This window comes from Hippichthys cyanospilos, chromosome 17 (assembly GCF_059441005.1).
Source record: "Hippichthys cyanospilos isolate Australia breed blue-spotted pipefish chromosome 17, RoL_Hcya_1.0, whole genome shotgun sequence".
Taxonomy (NCBI): Eukaryota; Metazoa; Chordata; class Actinopteri; order Syngnathiformes; family Syngnathidae; genus Hippichthys; species Hippichthys cyanospilos.
In genome coordinates this window covers 14,713,777-14,731,155 of record NC_142385.1, presented here as the reverse complement: position 1 = coordinate 14,731,155, position 17,379 = coordinate 14,713,777, and the positions used below count along the sequence as shown (strand labels likewise).

At 41.0% G+C, this 17,379-nt stretch overlaps 1 protein-coding gene across 2 annotated transcripts in view; it reads left to right on the top strand.

Annotated features, from left to right (window-relative positions):
• Positions 1 to 17,379, top strand: part of wdr90 (WD repeat domain 90) — a 20,792-nt gene extending 3,413 nt beyond the window's left edge. For both annotated transcript variants that reach the window (XM_088439472.1, XM_088439471.1), the window contains 40 exons: positions 86 to 224; positions 303 to 455; positions 1,527 to 1,653; positions 2,576 to 2,637; positions 2,722 to 2,774; positions 2,858 to 3,016; positions 3,094 to 3,120; positions 3,191 to 3,259; positions 3,463 to 3,573; positions 3,801 to 3,946; positions 4,029 to 4,086; positions 4,237 to 4,355; positions 4,442 to 4,603; positions 4,670 to 4,791; positions 5,467 to 5,583; positions 5,846 to 6,081; positions 6,230 to 6,366; positions 7,147 to 7,277; positions 7,402 to 7,532; positions 8,317 to 8,478; positions 8,570 to 8,704; positions 8,964 to 9,097; positions 9,188 to 9,216; positions 9,292 to 9,381; positions 9,873 to 9,983; positions 10,062 to 10,141; positions 10,208 to 10,310; positions 10,473 to 10,594; positions 11,341 to 11,494; positions 11,662 to 11,852; positions 11,923 to 12,091; positions 12,674 to 12,785; positions 13,408 to 13,579; positions 13,811 to 13,933; positions 14,615 to 14,783; positions 14,921 to 15,051; positions 15,792 to 15,935; positions 16,093 to 16,209; positions 16,284 to 16,368; positions 16,458 to 17,379. In XM_088439472.1, the coding sequence (XP_088295598.1) occupies positions 86 to 224; positions 303 to 455; positions 1,527 to 1,653; positions 2,576 to 2,637; positions 2,722 to 2,774; positions 2,858 to 3,016; positions 3,094 to 3,120; positions 3,191 to 3,259; positions 3,463 to 3,573; positions 3,801 to 3,946; positions 4,029 to 4,086; positions 4,237 to 4,355; positions 4,442 to 4,603; positions 4,670 to 4,791; positions 5,467 to 5,583; positions 5,846 to 6,081; positions 6,230 to 6,366; positions 7,147 to 7,277; positions 7,402 to 7,532; positions 8,317 to 8,478; positions 8,570 to 8,704; positions 8,964 to 9,097; positions 9,188 to 9,216; positions 9,292 to 9,381; positions 9,873 to 9,983; positions 10,062 to 10,141; positions 10,208 to 10,310; positions 10,473 to 10,594; positions 11,341 to 11,494; positions 11,662 to 11,852; positions 11,923 to 12,091; positions 12,674 to 12,785; positions 13,408 to 13,579; positions 13,811 to 13,933; positions 14,615 to 14,783; positions 14,921 to 15,051; positions 15,792 to 15,935; positions 16,093 to 16,209; positions 16,284 to 16,368; positions 16,458 to 16,615 (4,950 nt within the window). In that variant the 3' untranslated portion in view covers positions 16,616 to 17,379. The remainder of the gene's footprint in view (positions 1 to 85; positions 225 to 302; positions 456 to 1,526; positions 1,654 to 2,575; positions 2,638 to 2,721; positions 2,775 to 2,857; positions 3,017 to 3,093; positions 3,121 to 3,190; positions 3,260 to 3,462; positions 3,574 to 3,800; positions 3,947 to 4,028; positions 4,087 to 4,236; positions 4,356 to 4,441; positions 4,604 to 4,669; positions 4,792 to 5,466; positions 5,584 to 5,845; positions 6,082 to 6,229; positions 6,367 to 7,146; positions 7,278 to 7,401; positions 7,533 to 8,316; positions 8,479 to 8,569; positions 8,705 to 8,963; positions 9,098 to 9,187; positions 9,217 to 9,291; positions 9,382 to 9,872; positions 9,984 to 10,061; positions 10,142 to 10,207; positions 10,311 to 10,472; positions 10,595 to 11,340; positions 11,495 to 11,661; positions 11,853 to 11,922; positions 12,092 to 12,673; positions 12,786 to 13,407; positions 13,580 to 13,810; positions 13,934 to 14,614; positions 14,784 to 14,920; positions 15,052 to 15,791; positions 15,936 to 16,092; positions 16,210 to 16,283; positions 16,369 to 16,457) is intronic.

Genomic DNA, 17,379 nt, shown 5'->3' with positions numbered 1-17,379 from the left:
ATCGCTCATTTCAGATTGTGGGCCACACGTTAAACTCACCAGCAATTAATTAGTTCCCTCCCTCTTCATCTGTTGTAACGCATAGAATGGCCTGGTGGTCCGCATCTCCATCTCCAACATGTTCAAAGAGTTCAAATTCACAGCCACGTCGCTGCACTTCCCGTTCCAGTGCGGACCTGAATCGGATGGGAATGCTCCATCGACGGCCAAGTCGACAGGAGGACGTAAATAACACCCATCTTTATCATACAACAAAGTTGTCAGTGTCTGAGTTGTTTTGAACGTTTTTGTTGCTGCACCAGCTAAGGTCCATTGGACCTGTGTGATGATGGATCTCCAGTGTACGCTCACCACCTACCTCAGCCACCTCAGCTACAGTCACCTTAAGAGCGTCAAGCTGTGCGCCGACATGTCCGTTAAAAACTTGTTTACCAGTGACTTGCTGTTTAATCCTGGTGAGGCTCCCGGCATCGTTGTCACAAAGAATAATGAATTAATTATGCTATAATGAATGATTTACAACGGTGACGGGCACAGGAAGAAGCCAGAGGGTTCATAAGTGCTACTAGCTTCCAAACCTGATGTATGACAAGAATTTCAAATATATTTCAAATATTGACGAACTAGGTGCTTCTTTACAAAATATGTGCTCTCCATTTGTTTGTTTTTCATAATACATGTCTCAATGCATGCATTATAGATCCAGAAACAAAAGGGTTGAAGCAAAAAACAAAATAAGATGTATTTCCCCCCCCCCCCCCAGTGCCAAAGGCTCTTGCATAACAATTAGCATTAACAAAACTGCTGGACAACAAGCCAACATTTAGTGTAATAATTCTTTTAGTTTCATTTTTCTCAAATCAAACTCACTCAGTAATGTAATATTACTGAGAATATTGAGCAATGTTTGTCCCTCATATAATTCTAAATCCGTAAACATCATTTACGGATGTATGATATTACAGAATGTATAAAATTATAGAGGCAAAACATGTGTAGTATGTCCACCATCTAGTGGTGAATAGTGATAATACAGTTTAAAAGTGCTTATTCGTAGTTCAACGGCGTTTCAACAGATTTTTTTTCTCTCTTTCTTCCCCCATGTTTTACTGTAAAATATTTTGGGTCTTTTCCCAATTTTAATTTTTTTTTTTACTCCATTTTACCTTGAACTTTACACTGACAACAAATTGAAGGTGTATCAGTTTTTCGTAGGTTTATTAAAAAAAAAGTGCGGTCCTGCTGCCAGTTGCCCATCAATGCTTTAAAATATAACAAATATGCTCATGCGCCGAATATCAACGACAGTGATGTTCGACCAGTAGGACATTTGCTAAAACTGGAAAAATCTAAATTCCATCACAAAAAGAAATGTCCTTTGTCCTATTGCGAGCAATAATCCATAGAATTTAGTCTGTAGTCATTTTTTTTTTTTTTTACTCAATCCTCTTTGTCAGCATTGAGTCTGCATCATTGTGCTAGGTGCCTCACCTCTCATCTCATTTTCCAATCCGCTCCTCCTACAGAGATTTCCTACCGAAACGCAAAACGAATGGGCCTACCCGCATCAGCCGGAATTGGACCCATGCCCAGAGACATGGTATTTCCAGTGGCCAAAGGACGCACCTGGCACAATTGCTACAATTACATCAGGTGACATTCTGTTCGAAAAACATGTCAGAAAAGATGGAACGTATTAGGAAGTGTTTTATTAGGAAACGTATTAGGAAATGTTTTTCTCAACTTTTGGACCGCAAATGATTTTTCCAAACTAGAAGCTGTCTTTAAGACGTAAATTCGATACGGAGCGTGCAGCTCTCATCCTTGGATAAAGTCAATACCCATTTTTATTTTGTGATCATTAAAAAGAACTCATCAGAAGATGTAAAAGTTAATTCCTGTGTAAACTGTCAAAACATCTCACTGCTGTGGCATTGATGTTCAAAGCAAATCAAGTAATCCTCACACAAATATCACATCAATAAGTGTTTGCCAACTTTTTATTGAGCATAGACACGTTTTACATTAGAAAAGCCTCACAACACTAATTAAAAATGAACAAAAGCTATATTCACTGATGTCTTTTTATTCACAAATTTTGATTTGTAAATTATGTGCCTGTTTGGCAGGGAGCAAAGCTTTAAAAAAATAGATCATTTGAAAACTAATGGGAACAATGTGTGATAAACAATAAATTGACAATTTGTTCATGTTTAATTAAGTGTTCATTTAATTTCTTAAGACATGCTGAGGATCTTTGACTGTTCCTCTCAAAATTTTTCTGAAATAACAAAACAATAAAAAGCAGCAATATTCAAATCTGAAAGATGTTCAATAAACATATGCCTGAAGACATTTAAAAAAAAAAGTTATGTTGGAGTTTGTATATTAGATTACACGTTTTTATTTATTTATTTTTTTCAATGAACCCCAAAGACATATTTATACGCCTTTGCAGAGTCCGGACTGACTTACAAAGTGGTGGTTTTTGATGGAAAAATTTACCTTTGAGTGTTTTTTTATTTTTTGAACGTGTTGTTGATCTCCATGACAGCCCTCGTGCGTCTTTTTCCAGGTTTCCTTTAAAAGAAGATCTTCACCGTGGTATCCTACAAAAAGGACTTTTTAAAGAGGCCAGTGAGTATCTAGGCACTCCTGTGAACATAACCATCTCCTATGCATCGTAACCTCCATTGTCGACGGAAATCCGATATTTTTCAGCAAACATGCCAAGCCTCATCAAGGAAGGACCCCGACCTTCCAGCCCTAAAATAGTAAGATCTCAAATAAAATAGCCTGCTGCTTGTGCAAATGTTTCAATCAGTTCCATTGAAACATGGTGCTTTGTTTCTGTTAGGGAATGAGCATACCGGAGCTGCCTGAAGTCGTCACTGAGTCGGTGGATGATGCACAACTTGAGCAGGAATCGCCCCGCTCCAGTCGACGCTGCAGCCCCCCGTCGGTTGTGAATGAGGAGGATGAGCTCAGCCAACCCTCTGAGGAAATAGAAGAGGAGGTGAAGCTTTGCAGAAAAAGTGAATAATGTTGCAAATGTCACAGCCTAATTGAATGTGTTTTTTTTTTTCTTTTCAGATTACTTACGGTTCTGAAGAGGCACGGGTAAGATAAAAAGCTTGACAGTAAATGCAGTGGAAGTGGAAGTCTTTAGATTCAGCCTTTCTTTGTTTAGAAGCTGTTGCCAGATCCGATTCTCAGGCTCAGGAGAATAATCGGTTTTGGAGGAGCCACCACCAAATGTGTAGGATTTTTTTTTTTAAGTCATTTCAGTACCATGCAGTTTTAACAATACAATGTTCCTGTTTTTTCCCCTTTCTTATACGGTATGGTCTTGAGCTATAACTGTTTTTTTTTTCTTTAAAGTCCATAGGTGTAAAAGAATGAGTTAAAAAGAAACATGCTTCATTCTTGCTACTCATGCATCTCCCCGGTTTTTTATTTTAGGCCTTATGGACCATGTCGGGTGACTCTGTGGTCTATCCGTGTCACGCTATTGTTGTCTCTATGAAGATTGACTCTAATGAGCAGAGGTTCTTCATTGGCCACACTGATAAGGTAAAACAAATTTGATAGAGCCATTTTGTATGTTATCACGCTCATTCACGACTTGAGTTGGTAGGTACTGTATGTATGTACTGTTTGATCATTTTAGTGGCGTCACGATGAGGCTATTTAACTTTGACGTGTATTTCTGTCAATGATAAAGAACAAGTCAATGGTTTAAAACCGAGCTTCCATTTTAAGCACAAAATAACATACCTTTGTGTGCATCTGCATGGTAGGTGTCGGCGCTGGCTTTTAATGGCAACACGACATTGCTGGCTTCAGCACAAAGTGGCCGTTACTGTGTCATTCGTATATGGAGTTACCTAAAAGGAAATTGTCTGGCCATGTTCAGGATGTATGCTCATTCTATCACGTCGCTGAGGTAATCAAGCTAAGCGGTTCTCTTCTGTGCCAGGCATGCCGAGCACTTTGCTGACAGTCTTTGTCTACGTTCCTTTTTTAAGCTTTTCATACAGCGGCAGCATTCTCTGTGGTGTGGGGAAAGACAGCCGCGGCAAAACGGCAAGTAACTCTGATGCATAATAATCTGGCCTATACTTTGAAAAGCTGAGTATATCACAGCCCGCAAGTTGTAATTTCAGAAGCCGTGGCATGATTGCTTTCCTTTTTAGCGTAGCACGGTTGACTGATTTTGATTATTATGTTGAATAGTTGGTGGTTGTATGGAACACGGCCAATGTTGGCAACGGTGGAGGAGTGAGCATGTTCGCCAAAACAAAAATAGATGTGGACATCAAAAGCATGAAAATCGCAAACTTTGATGAGACAAGGTACATTTCATCTCTCTAAACGGTTTACTCGGCAATAATAAAAGCAGCGGATCGCCTTTTGTTTGTTTGCCTCAATGTGGCTTCAGGCTGGTGTCCTGCGGTCACGATAGCGTTCGTCTGTGGCGGGTTCGCAAAGGCACACTGCGCTCATGCCCAATCAACCTCAGTGAATATCGTTCATTGGACTTCACCGATGTGGCCTTTGAAGAGGGAGACCTACCCGACCAGCGTATTGATGACAGGCTGCTGTGAGGGAGCAATTTGCATTCACAATGAAAGTGTGTCAATTTGGTTATGATTCTTTCCCTCTGCAGGTTTGCTAGCTGCAGGAGCGGCCACATCTTTGAGATTGACTACGCCAGAGTCGCCATTAGAAATGTCAGATGGCTGTTTCCAGTGCAGCGTCAACAACAGGAGAAGTGGACTCTTGACCCAGGTGGGTCAGGCCCTTGCTAAGGGCCGAGGTGCTCTGCTTACTAATAACATTGCTGCTGTAGTTTTTTTTTTATGCAAAAGCATGATCTGTTCAAATTAACAACAAACAAGCGGCTAAAACGGGCGTGGGTAATCTTTAATTCTCAAAGAGCCATTATGACCTTCTTCCTTGGGGGGGGACTCTTGGAGGCAGCAAAAACATTTTGACATCTAAAGCTGACAGCCAAAATACTAAGATGTGCAAAGCTGTCACCTAGGCAAAAGAAGTCTGTTGGCGATCTAAAATCTGACATCTTAAAATGTTTTTTGACGTTACAGGAACACATAACCTTCATGGTTACAATTCCATTTAGAGAACTAACAAACAAAACCAAGTTTAAATGAAGTACTCACCTTTTTCCATGTCACATAGAGCCCTGGTCTCGAAATTTCATTTAGTAAACATTGCAAAGTTTGTTTGGTATCAGGAGAAATCAAGCAGCGGGGGGGAGCAAAACTTGTTTTGAATATGCCATTGCTTATGTTTCATAAGATAATATAAAAAATCTTTTAATCCTTGAAATGGTATTCTTGTGGGGAATAAAAGAGATTTAGTTAGAGAAAATATCGCTCAGACACAGTTGGAAGGAAAGTGTATTTTAATTGCGGAAAGTGACTAAAAATATCAATCCTCTAGACCCCGGTATCGCCATCAACAGCCTCAGCGTGTGCTCAACCTTTTGTGCCACGGGTTCTGACGATGGCTTCCTACGGCTCTGGCCTCTGGATTTTTCCCGCGTCTTCCTGGAAGCTGGTAGGCTGAATGCAACGCAGCGTAACCTTTTCTCGGGGAAATCAGGTCGTGCCCATTCCCCGTATCATAATGTCATCTTCAAAGCCTAAATGAGCAGAGCATTTGAAGCTCTTGCACAGCTGTCAACAACCAATGAGCTGAAAGTAAAGATCTTCAAAACATTTTATGACATGAACAAATACGGCGCATCAATTTTCCCGCGTAATTTTTAAGCGAGAAAATTGACATGAATTTAAAATGTTTGAACCCATTTATTTTGCAGCGCACGAGGGTCCCGTGAGCCTGGTATCTGTGTCGTCGGACAGCACGCGTGTCCTGACCGCCACCTTTACGGGCAACCTGGGTTTCCTCGACGTGAGCAGCCGGGATTACAGCACGCTGATGAGGTCGCACACGGCCGCCGTGCTCGGCTTCAGCGTGGACGGCTTTCACCGACATCTCACAACGGCCTCTTCCGACGGCACCCTGCGCATTTGGTCCATGGACTCCTTGCAACAGGTCAGTCTTTGGCATTTTCAAACGATCAATACGTTTGTTTTAAATGTTAGCCGCAATTGTTGAGATGTTCCGCTTACAAATGAGCAGCAGCTCACTCGAATGATGCTGCCGTTGTTGACTCAGGGTCTGTCTTCCTTGTTGTTTACAGCTGTATGACTTTGTGTCAGAGGACAAGCCATGTTCCGTTGCCTTCCATCCCAGCGAGCCCATCTTCTCTTGTGGCTTCAGTTCCGGCATTGTTCGAGTGTTCGATATCGCCTGTTGCAAGCTCTTGGCTGAGCACAAGTATGTGTCAATGCAATTCAAATTCAAATATCATTTCAGTACCTGGCCCTATTTCAAGCTATTGGTACTCGCTGCAGCATACGCTACTAGAATCGGATGCTCTCTTGGAGAACTTATGTGATCGTTGATATATGTAGATACAGCCATTTCTTGACATCTCGGGGGAATTGCAAAATTGGAATTTATAGGTATTTTTTCAAAATTATGTTGTTGAATTTTTGAGAGGGAAGTTTCATGTATAAAAGTAGGAATGTGTGAGTATTGATAATTGGTCCTGGTATTGGCCTGATGCCTAGCCCTATTCCAAAACTCAAGATGGCAGCCTTAGGGTCTGCCTTTTTCTTGGAGCAATTTTATAATCACAAAGTAGAAATTAGAAGAGAAAAATTTCCAATAGTTTCATGAAATTTTAAAGAAAAATGTTGTGTTGCAATAAGCATAGGGTAAACTTTGTTTGGAAAGGCCACCTCAACCTGAGCACAAAGCAGGAAAATTTTCGAAAATCGGGTGAAGCATTCTGGAGAAATTTAGTCTCTTGTGTGTGTGTATATGTGTGTTGGTGAATCGCTGTAACTTTTTGACATACTTTCGAATTCCACAAACAGCAGCCACTTTTCACATTGCTAATACTTTGTTCACATTGATGGGGGCTGTGTGTTGCAGCAAATTTCCTTCTATTTCATTTAACATTCATTTACCCTTGAATTTTTTGGGGAAAAAAATGAAAACCCATTCACCATAATGAGAAAATTTCTCTTCTCATCTCCCTCCGTATGATAGTCATCACAGAGGTGAAGTGGTGGGTATTGCCTTCTCTCCCGACGGAGACTGCATGTACAGCGCTGCCTCCGAGGGCTCCCTCGCGCTCTACAACTCCTGCGACAATGACAGCCACGTCATCCGAGTTGTCTGTGCGTATTTTACGTTCATCTGCCAAAACACACATCATGTTAATTGCTCATAGGCGAAGAGGAGTTGTAGAAATTTTAAGTCCCCCGGACTGCAGATTCACTTTTTAACTGCCTGACGGTGCAGGTGGTGTTGTTGCCCAAGGCACCGGGCGCGCTCCAGATGCGCTTACGGTGAGCAGTGACAACCGATGTCTGGCTTTTGTTGGGCCCTCCGAGTACACCATTACCATTGCTGATGCGCTGTCGCTAGAAGAGGTACCATTTTGACTCTCACTTATGCTGAAAAGCCTCAAAAAATACTGTTAAAGCAGTGCTGCCACACACACTGGGAGCAACACAGTGTTCACATAATCAAAGCAGAAATGGAGCAGATGGATTTTCGATGGTTATGTCAATGGCTCACAGCCTTTTTTCAATGATGGTACTCCAAGGTAAAATATTTTCTCCGCCAAGTACTCCCTAACCAGAAAAAGCAGTTTTGGATGGGGAAAAAAATGACTGGATGACCATGATGTGGCGTTAAGGTCTGATTTAATCAACTTTGTGTGATTTTATTCAGCAACTCCAGAAGGTAGAATACAGAATCATGTTTTTTTTCTGGCCCATCCGCTGGAAAGTAGCATCATTAATGACAGGGCACGTCCATATACAAACTTCACAGAATGAAGACATGTTTTATATAGACATCACTATTACACAATTTAGAACTATGTTGATTCACGTTCCAATCGTTTTACTCTTAATTTGAAAAAAAATTGTACTCTTCCGATCAGCAATAAAAAGAACATGCAGTTAGATTTGCTGATACTCTTAGAGACCCTCTTAAAGGGAAAGCCTACTTATTTATCCATTTCATCAGCGAAAAGTTATTTTGACAATCAATAATGGCTATTTTCATTTACAATTAATACTTTTAAAAACAAATTTCTCCCCTTGCTATTGACTGCAAACGGCATCATATTTGCTGAAAGCTCAGGTATTAATCGATCCCAGCTCAGCTTGTCCACAGATGAAACTGTGTTTCTCTTTCCTCCTTCAGTCGCTCCGTCTTGATGTGAGTATTTTGGATTCAGAGAGCACCTTTCTGGATTCTGCACTGAAAGTCTGCTTCACCTCAGCTTCCCCTGACCATTTGTTGATCGCGACATCCGCTAACAAAATCCTCTGGGTCGATGCCAAGACGGGTAGCCTGCTCCGGCAGGTAGCCCATTTTTATTTAAAATTGTTATTTTTAGCTTCGGTTGCAAGATAATGTGATGGTCCCCCCCCCCCCCCCCCCCCCCTCTTTTCAGGTGTCCAAGGTGCACAAGCACTGGTGTTCCTCTCTGGCCGTCAGTGAAGACCGCCGATTTCTGGTCACGGCGGGACATAAAGCAGTCAAAGTGTGGGATTATAACATGCAGCTTACCGGTGGTTTCAATTCACAGGTGCACAGAAATGTTTTTTCGTATTTTTCTCTCAATTTTATCTTCTTGGATTTATTCATCTTTCTTCTACTCACGTTAGTGTTTTACCATTACTTTCACAATTTAATTCAAAATATTATTAAATTAACACAAGTAATTATTTCACGGACCCCCTGCAGTCAGGCCACGGACCCCCGGGGGTCCGCTGACTCCACTTTGAGAGCCATTGCTGTAGTGTATACAGTTCCATTTTAAGTCAAGCAAATATTTTGTGTTCCAGATGTTCATAGGTCATAGTCAGCCCATCAACCAGGTGAGCTTCACTCCTGGACAACAAGGAGTGATCTCAGTGGGAGACGCCATTTTCCTTTGGGACTTCCTGGCACAGCCGCTGGACCTGCTACACACCTCACGGTACTAATCACTATTCAATCCTTGATTCTTGTCTTTTGAAAACTAATACGTGTCTCTAACTTTTCTTTGATGCCTTGTTTTTATTCATAGTTTACCCTCGCAATTAGCCACCATCTCAGGTACAGTACATATTGTGACTTAACCTTGGCATTCAACTAGTGCTGCACATTTGATTGGCTGTTTCAAATGATAAGCTGTGGATGAGATGCCTCGAGAAAGGGCACCCCTACCCGTATCTCCACCACCGTCACTGTCAGTGGACTCCGTTGAACTCGAGCTCGATGGTAATAATGGGAAATGATCAGAATATCGTTTGTGATTTTGCAGTAGAGGATTGGCACAAGCCACAATCATTAATATGTACAATTAATGTGTAAGTGGTACGGTTCTCATAATTGGTGTATTATGTTTTACAAGAAAGTAATGGGTACTGATTATTGTGTAGGGATAACAGTTTGATACATTAGTCCATTTTTCACTAATAAGGTCTCTTATTCCTAACTAAGGAAAATAAAACTGGCATTCATTTAAAATGATTAGAATCTTTTTTGGTAGCAATCTGTAAGTAACTAATCAGTGCGACTGTTCAGACCATTGTTGAGGACTTTTAATAATACGCTTTTGCCGTGAGAGCAATGATAAGCTTCAAGTAATTTGTTGCTTAGCAACCCATCTATAAGCATTGCCTGTTTTGCCTGCCTCGAAGATAAATGCTGTGCTTTATTTTCCATCTTTAAGTCTCCGCTGATGCAGTTTTTACTCCCATTTGTTACAGAGACAGCCACCGGGTCGGAGCTCAACTCTCATTCCAATCCAGCCACATCCTTCCTGAAAATCACAGATTTCGGCGATACCCTCAAACCGCGGAGTAATTTTCAAAACAACAGTGAGAGTCAAACATCACTTGTACTTAAAGAATCATTGGTGTATGTATATTCCTAGCATTGTCTTTGCCATTTTCTAGATTTCACCAGAAAGAGGACAGTGCGTCCAGATTGTTATCGACACTTTATACCACGATTTAACAATTCCACACTTGATGAGGTGAAAACATCAGTCCTGTTTATAGTAGGAATGACTGATTAGTGAAAAGAACTTTATTTTATCCAGACCGCTGTGACTCCTGAGCCAAATGAAGCAGGCATGACGCTGAAGGCAGTAATTGGATATAATGGCAACGGGCGGGGCAACTTAGTGTGGAGCCCTGACCAAGGTATCAGAATAAAAAAAAAATATGCTGTCACAACAAAAGCATTCGTGTAAACTCGATACAAAGGAGAAGAAATGAAACTGGTGTGGGGTAGCTCCTCTTCTCACAGGAAACCAGGTCTTATTTTGTGCTTCCCTGAAACCTTTTTTTTTTGGGTCATAACAGGTTTATTTGCATATTCCTGTGGTTCTGTGGTGGTGGTGGAGAATGTCAACTCAGGGCATCAGAGACATTTGCAGGGCCACAGGGAAGAGATCTCATGTCTTGCCATCTCAAACGATGCTCAGGTATGAAGCAGCCAGGAAGACGCTTTCACACATTAGAAGAAAATACCCTTGGACAATGTTATCCGCACCACAGAGATTGGAGAAAAATACACTCAGGAAAAACAATTACTTATTTATTTATTTATTTATTTATATATATTTTTTTTTTTGTGACTGTGGGACTTTCGCTTAAACAGAGGTCCATGCCGATACAAGCCATACAAAATATCGGTTTGCTCCACACGAAAACATTACAGAAGAAAAGCTTAAGGCCACCTGCCAGTTTTCTCAACAGGGGTGTGACTCGTATTTTTTGGAGCATTTTTCTTTTTTTTTTTAAGCCTTGAAGCCTAATCACCCAGCAGTGCCTCCCAGAATGCACTCACTCTCCAATTATCTGGCCAAGAAAAAGCCCTAAAGGGCAGGAGGGCTTCTATTTTTGTTTCAATTTCACCAGGACAAACAGGCACAAATACAGCCCACCCACAGCTAAGAAAAATATACTTGATAAGACCATTTTTCCCATAGTCTACATTGTACAATTGCTGCATCATAACAAAAGAAGATGGATGACTGCTTTTGAAATCAGAAGAAAATTGTAACTATTATTCAATTTCAAAAATGGTTTTGGTAACAAAATTATATTTTTATCAAAAGAGAAGGTATAGTGAAACAAGAAGTTGACTGACATATTTTCTTTTAGTTGGCCACATAAATTGAATTTCACACTTACTGATTTCTTTTGTCCTTTGTTATCATTTGTGCAGCTCATGGCATCTGCTGCGAGCAAAATTGCCAGCAATAGCCTCATTTGCATTTGGGCCATGCAGACTGGCACTTGTCTGAGTACCATTTCCTATCATAAGGGGGCAGTGCAGAGTCTCACGTTCTCCAAAGACGATCGCTTCTTACTCTCTATAGGTTAGTGGAGAAAGGTTTTGAGTTTCTTTCCTGTATGGTGATCATCTACCGTTGCACTTTTACATAGTGTTTTTTTTTTTTTAGACTTTTTAATGCGTTTAACTTTTTACTGTTAACATAGCAAATGTTATGCCGTCTCATGTTGCAAATGATCTGCTTCACGTCAGGAGATTTTTCAGACCCTTCACTAGCTGTTTGGAGCACCGCGACCTTCCAGATGCTTTCTAGTGAGAGTGTGCTGGGGCCCATCCACGACGCAGCCTTCAGCCCCTTTGTGGATGCCCAGCTATCCTGCGCAGGCAGCCGCGGCCTTTACTTCGGCCACTTTGACTATCACGACTCAGACAGCGACCTCAAAGTAAGGAATTCTTACCGAAAGGTTTTTGGCTGTTAAAAAGGCCTGACTTGGTACTTGGTTGTGCTTTTAGCTCCAGAGAAGGAGGACGCCAGTGGAGGTGGGCGACGTGGAGCTGACAGCACTGTGTTACCATTCGGACTCGTTGCTGTTTTCCGCCACCAATAGAGGACACGTTTGCGCTTGGGACATCGACACTCATAGCTGCTTCATGACTTGGGAGGCTGATGATGGAGAGATTGGTAAATTGAAAAAAAAAAAAAAAAACGTTGCTCATACATTTCTCGCTATGTTAAATTCTAGGATTTTACTGAATTTGTCTTATTTGTTTTGTTTTTTAATTATAGGAAAGCCATACCACCAAATCAGTGTCATTTGCTTAGTGTAATTCTCTTTAAATAAATGTACGCACACGTCGTCATTGAACACATAAAATGAGTGACCTTACTTTGGACTGAGAATCCGAATGATGCAGCTTCCTGTCGACCGTGTGTTTCTAGGGTCACGGGAGAAAAATAAATATACAATAATATAATATAGATATAATAATATATAATTTTGAAAACATATTGTGTGATTTAGCCTTAATTTTAAGATGCAGGGAGAGCCGACAAATGCCCCTTTCCAGAGTTCAACTTTCAATGTGATACAACAGTATACTTTCTTTTTCACCCTCGCGTGTAATATTTTGTGATTGATGCTTGATGTGCCATTGATGAACTTTTACTAACTGAGAGCAAAATTAGTCTCCCATCTTTGGATAAATGTGATGCATTTGTGACGCTACCTCAAGCAGTGCAACTTGACTTTTTTTTTTCTTTTAGGTGTGTTGCTGTGTCGAGGGAACAGTCTTTTGACAGGCAGTAACACCCACCGGCTTCGACTGTGGGGGGTCGAAGCGGTGCAGCATATGAAGCCTCCAGGCAAGGCGTCCAAGTAAGATGGGTTTGTTACTCCTAAGGTTCCATCTACTGAACATTATTTATATCCTGTTGAATGTTAGCCTCCCTTCGAAGGGAACAAATAGAAAAACAACAATAATGTATGCACCCTCACATGTACATTAGTGAACACTTTGGAGCTTTAAATTGACCCTGTAGGTATTGAGTGGGATATGGAGCCAGTGTGACAGTGGCAACATGTTAAAGGGTGAATAATAATTTAGTCATTGTATCATTGTAGGATCTGAATGCTAATTATATTTAGTGCGGTCAAGAGATTTAAAAAAAAAAAGAAAGATTAATTCAGATTAAATGGTCAAATGAATTTCATTTTTATCTCATAAAGCACACCATCTTTTTTTTCTTTTCTAATTAAGATGGTGTTATTCTGACAGATCAAAAGATTGATCATTAATTTACTGTAAAAGTTGCAGTTGTAACCATTTACCTGCTGCTGTATTTGAGACTAGTACGAAGTGCGGACTGCAACCTTTAGTTTCAGTAATCTGGAGAAATCGTGCTATTTTTAGTCAATCAACCAAATAACAAATGCGGGATGTTGTGTGATGTCATTGTCACGATCAGAGCGAGCTCATTGTGTTTTTGCCGTCCTACAGCGGGACGGCGATGGCATGGAAGCAGGAGATGACCCTGGATGGGGCCACGGTCAGCGCGGCTTTTGACAACACGGTGGACATGGGCATCGTGGGCACCACCACAGGAACCTTGTGGTACATTGACTGGTTGGGAAACAGCCTCATCCGCCTGGTCAGCGGCCACAAGAATAAGGTGCCCTGCAAATGTTTTGTGCGTGTGTGTTTATTGGGCAGAAAAATTGCACACAGTTTTTGGTATTTGGTCCCCTGAAGCAAAATATCAGTGAGGAACAGCATGAAAGCCATCATTAATTTTGCTGCTATGGGTGCTATACTTATCACGCTCGATTCAAACTAAACTTGCCGTTAGTTTTGTTTGTTGAAGTAGTGTCAAGATTGAATTGTAACCTGTTGTGCCACCCAGGTGAATGATTTGGCCTTTCAGATGGATGAGAGTCACTTTGCCACTTGCAGCGAAGATGGCAGTCTGCGGGTTTGGTCTCTACCCAGTAATGAACTGGTGGTGCAGTTTCAGGTACTAAATCAGGTGAGGACTTTTCATTTGAGTAAGGACTGACCGATTCGACCTAAATCGGCACCGGCCTTTTTCAAAAATATGAGGGCCGATAACAGATCACTTTAAAACGGTGTTGACATCGGGGAACTTTGTTTCAATTATTATACTGTTTGTTTGAAAGTCAATGAAAGCAGTGCAATGAATAATTGACAAAACAATTACCAAATTAATCAGTAATATATTTTATAAGTATTTTTGATAACTAATCATGTTGAGATCTAAAATTGTCCAAATGCTCAGAATTTCAGCTTCTCCGCTGGAAATATTCTTACATTTTTTAAGCCCTGTACAGAAGCAGAAAAGTGGGAAAAACATCATGAGTCACAATTGAAAATATCTACTATTCTTCCGGAAAATAATAATCAGCATTTTTGCAGTTTTTTTTTTCTGTCTGACTGACTTACAGTCAGTCAAGTATTTCCTGTGCATCATCATACAGCACAGCATCTTGAAAGATGCCCGAAAAGTACTTTATTTATCCAAGCCATATCCATGTCTATTAGAAAAATAGTGTTTTGCCACCAGCAGGTGAAGTCTATAGGCTACTTACTGTATTATTCCATTCTCCAAAAAACAAATGATTTAAGAAGCATAGAAATTTGCTGTGTTTTTGCTCTCAGGTCAATTTCCGTGTGCTTTGCTGCCTTTCAGTCCTGCACCAGCGTGTGCTGGAGCCCCTCACCAAGCACGCAGTGCGCGCACGTGGCAGCAGGATACAGCGACGGCACCCTGCGCGTCTTTCGACTCGCCACCTCCGAAATGGAGAAGAAGCTGCACCCGCATCATGTTGCCGTCACCGCCATCCAGTATTCTGCCAACGGTGAGAGGCGGGCGGGGGCCTTCACACCTCTCAAGTTAATTTTTCCATTCCGTTCTGTTTGCCCCAGTGGGTGCTTGTCCAAGCTTTTGGACTGTCAATGATTTTACAATTTAGTCAATTGTGCTATAATTAACCAGGTGATGTGATCCTCTCCGGTGGGAGGAACGGTCTCATAGCTGTCAATCGTGCCCTGGATGGAGCAACCATGCGTGTTTTCAGGGACCATAAAGGAGCAGCCATCACCACCATCCAGTGTGTTCGTGAACAGGTCCGATTCAGTGGGGAGGACACGTTTGTTCAGACACATATACGCAGCGAATAAAGCGTTTGTTAATACGCTTAATAATTATCTTGCTTTTTGACAAATTAAAATAATCAATTCTACATGTCCTAATTATATAGCCTTATTTTGCAAGTACTGTATATCCTCCAGGGAGCCAGCCTATTCATTTGTGTCTGCTATTGTGTCCATTTTGTCTCAGCAAGACAGTAAAGTGATTTGCATCTCACCCAAACGCTTGAGACATGATTAGAAATATCAGGATGTCCTCAACTGAGCGCAGGAGGAATTAGTAGGGTAGCTTGAGTGAGTTTAAAGATATAGATCAACAAGAAATTAAACAGATGCTTAGGGTGGCTGTCATGAGGATATATGAACAATGAGAACAATCGAAAGGAATAAAAACGGATTAATGGATTGTACTGCAACGGCAAACCTTTTTAGAGAAGTATGACCTTTTTAATTGATGCTGTTAAAATTAGAATGTTCTCGCGATGTGATACTTGATTCTATAGAGAGAGCGCTGTTGTCAAGGTTTCTGTCAGCCTCTCCTGCAAAAAAAAACCAAAAAACAACCTGGCATTTCCTTTACCCGGCCCAAAGCAGCCAAGTTACATAAGGAAGTCTCTTGTGACACTTTTTGTGCTTTAAAATTAAAAAAAGAAAAAGAAAAACGTTTGCTGGAATCACCATGACATTTTGTGGCATTTTTCATCTTTTTTTTCCAGTGTAAGGAGTTTGGACTGGTGGGGAATGAGCTGTGGTTGGCTGCCAGCGTTGACAGGCGCGTCAGCGTCTGGGCAGCTGATTGGTTCAAGGGCAAGTGTGCTTTACTCGACTGGCTCACACTTCCCGCTCCGCCGTACTGCCAGGTACCTGCTCGCTATATATTGAAAACAATGTACAGGTGGCATTTATTTTTATTATTATGATGATTATTGTCTCATGTGATTGGTACCTTGTTAGTTTCTGTACTTAAGTGATCACATTCTGCATGCTTCATCCCCGATATCGTGTACCGTATTGCAGGATGACAGCCCACCACCGAGCCTGGCCGCTTTTAGCCCGACAGACCCCAGCCTGCTCCTTTACACGGGTTACGGAATAGAGAAAGAACTCGTATTCTACAGCCTCTCCAAAAAACGGGTACTTGTGTAATACTTAAAACGTGCCTCCATTGCTGATCAATAACTACTCATGTATTTTTTTCCTTGTACAAGATCATCAAAAAGATCGCTTTGCCTCATTGGGCCACATGCTTTAGTCTCTCTTCAAAGAGTCAACTCATAGCGCTGGGGTCAAAAGGTAAAATGTCGCCCGGCAGTCACAAATAAGTTCAAAGATGTTTGAAAGAAACGCTTGTCCGAGCACCTGACCTCTCGTCGTTTTCTCAGAGCGACTTTTGAAGCTGATTGAGTGGACCAGCGGAAAGTTCCAGAATTTTTTACAGCACGGCGACTCGCTGGAGACGTGCCGGTTCTCCCCATCAGGGACACTCCTCTTTTCTGTAGCTCATAATGAGATTCTGCTGTGGGAGGTCAACGGCCTCTAAGAAGCCGCGTAGATTTTTTTTTTTTTTTTTTTTTTGTACTTCAAACCTTGTAGGTTTATGTCCTTCACGTGTTTAGTATGCCTTCTAGTCTTTATCTTTTAGATGAAATTGAAGGTAAATAGACTAAAGTTGATGCCACTTTGCAATCTATGTATTATTTGAAAATATTTTTGGAACGTTTTTTTTCTTGCATGTATTACTCAATACGATATTCTCATTTTTCGTTGCTCGTCAGAATTGGAATTTAATCATGTGAAACATATTTCATGTTTCAGTGTCTTATTTTGTCATATGACAAACCAGAATTGTTTGACGAATGAGCTAGGACTCCCATCGTCTGTTTTCTCGAACCATGGATGCAAAAAATTCAGAATGTCAAAATCTGATTTTGGAGGCAATACTTGTGCTCGTGCACGGGAAAAAAAAACATGCTAACTACATACAGGAGAACCCAAAGACAAGATTACGACCGTTTTTGTTTTTTTCTCTTCAATGTTGAGACTATCAGCTTTTTTTACTGCAGGGGTCGCTAAAGAGTCACTGAATGATGTGAAAAAAACAATTGAAATTTAGAAAACAACGGTACATGACTGCCCCCATTCAAAGTGACTGTTGTTATCTTCTGAAGTGCATTTTAATGCAGGTTTTTTTATATTATTATGACAGTGGGATGGCCAGACATTTGCTTATGGAACACATTAATAAATTGACGTGCAGGTATTTCGTAGATTTGGTGAAACCAACCAAAAACATTTTTATTTAAA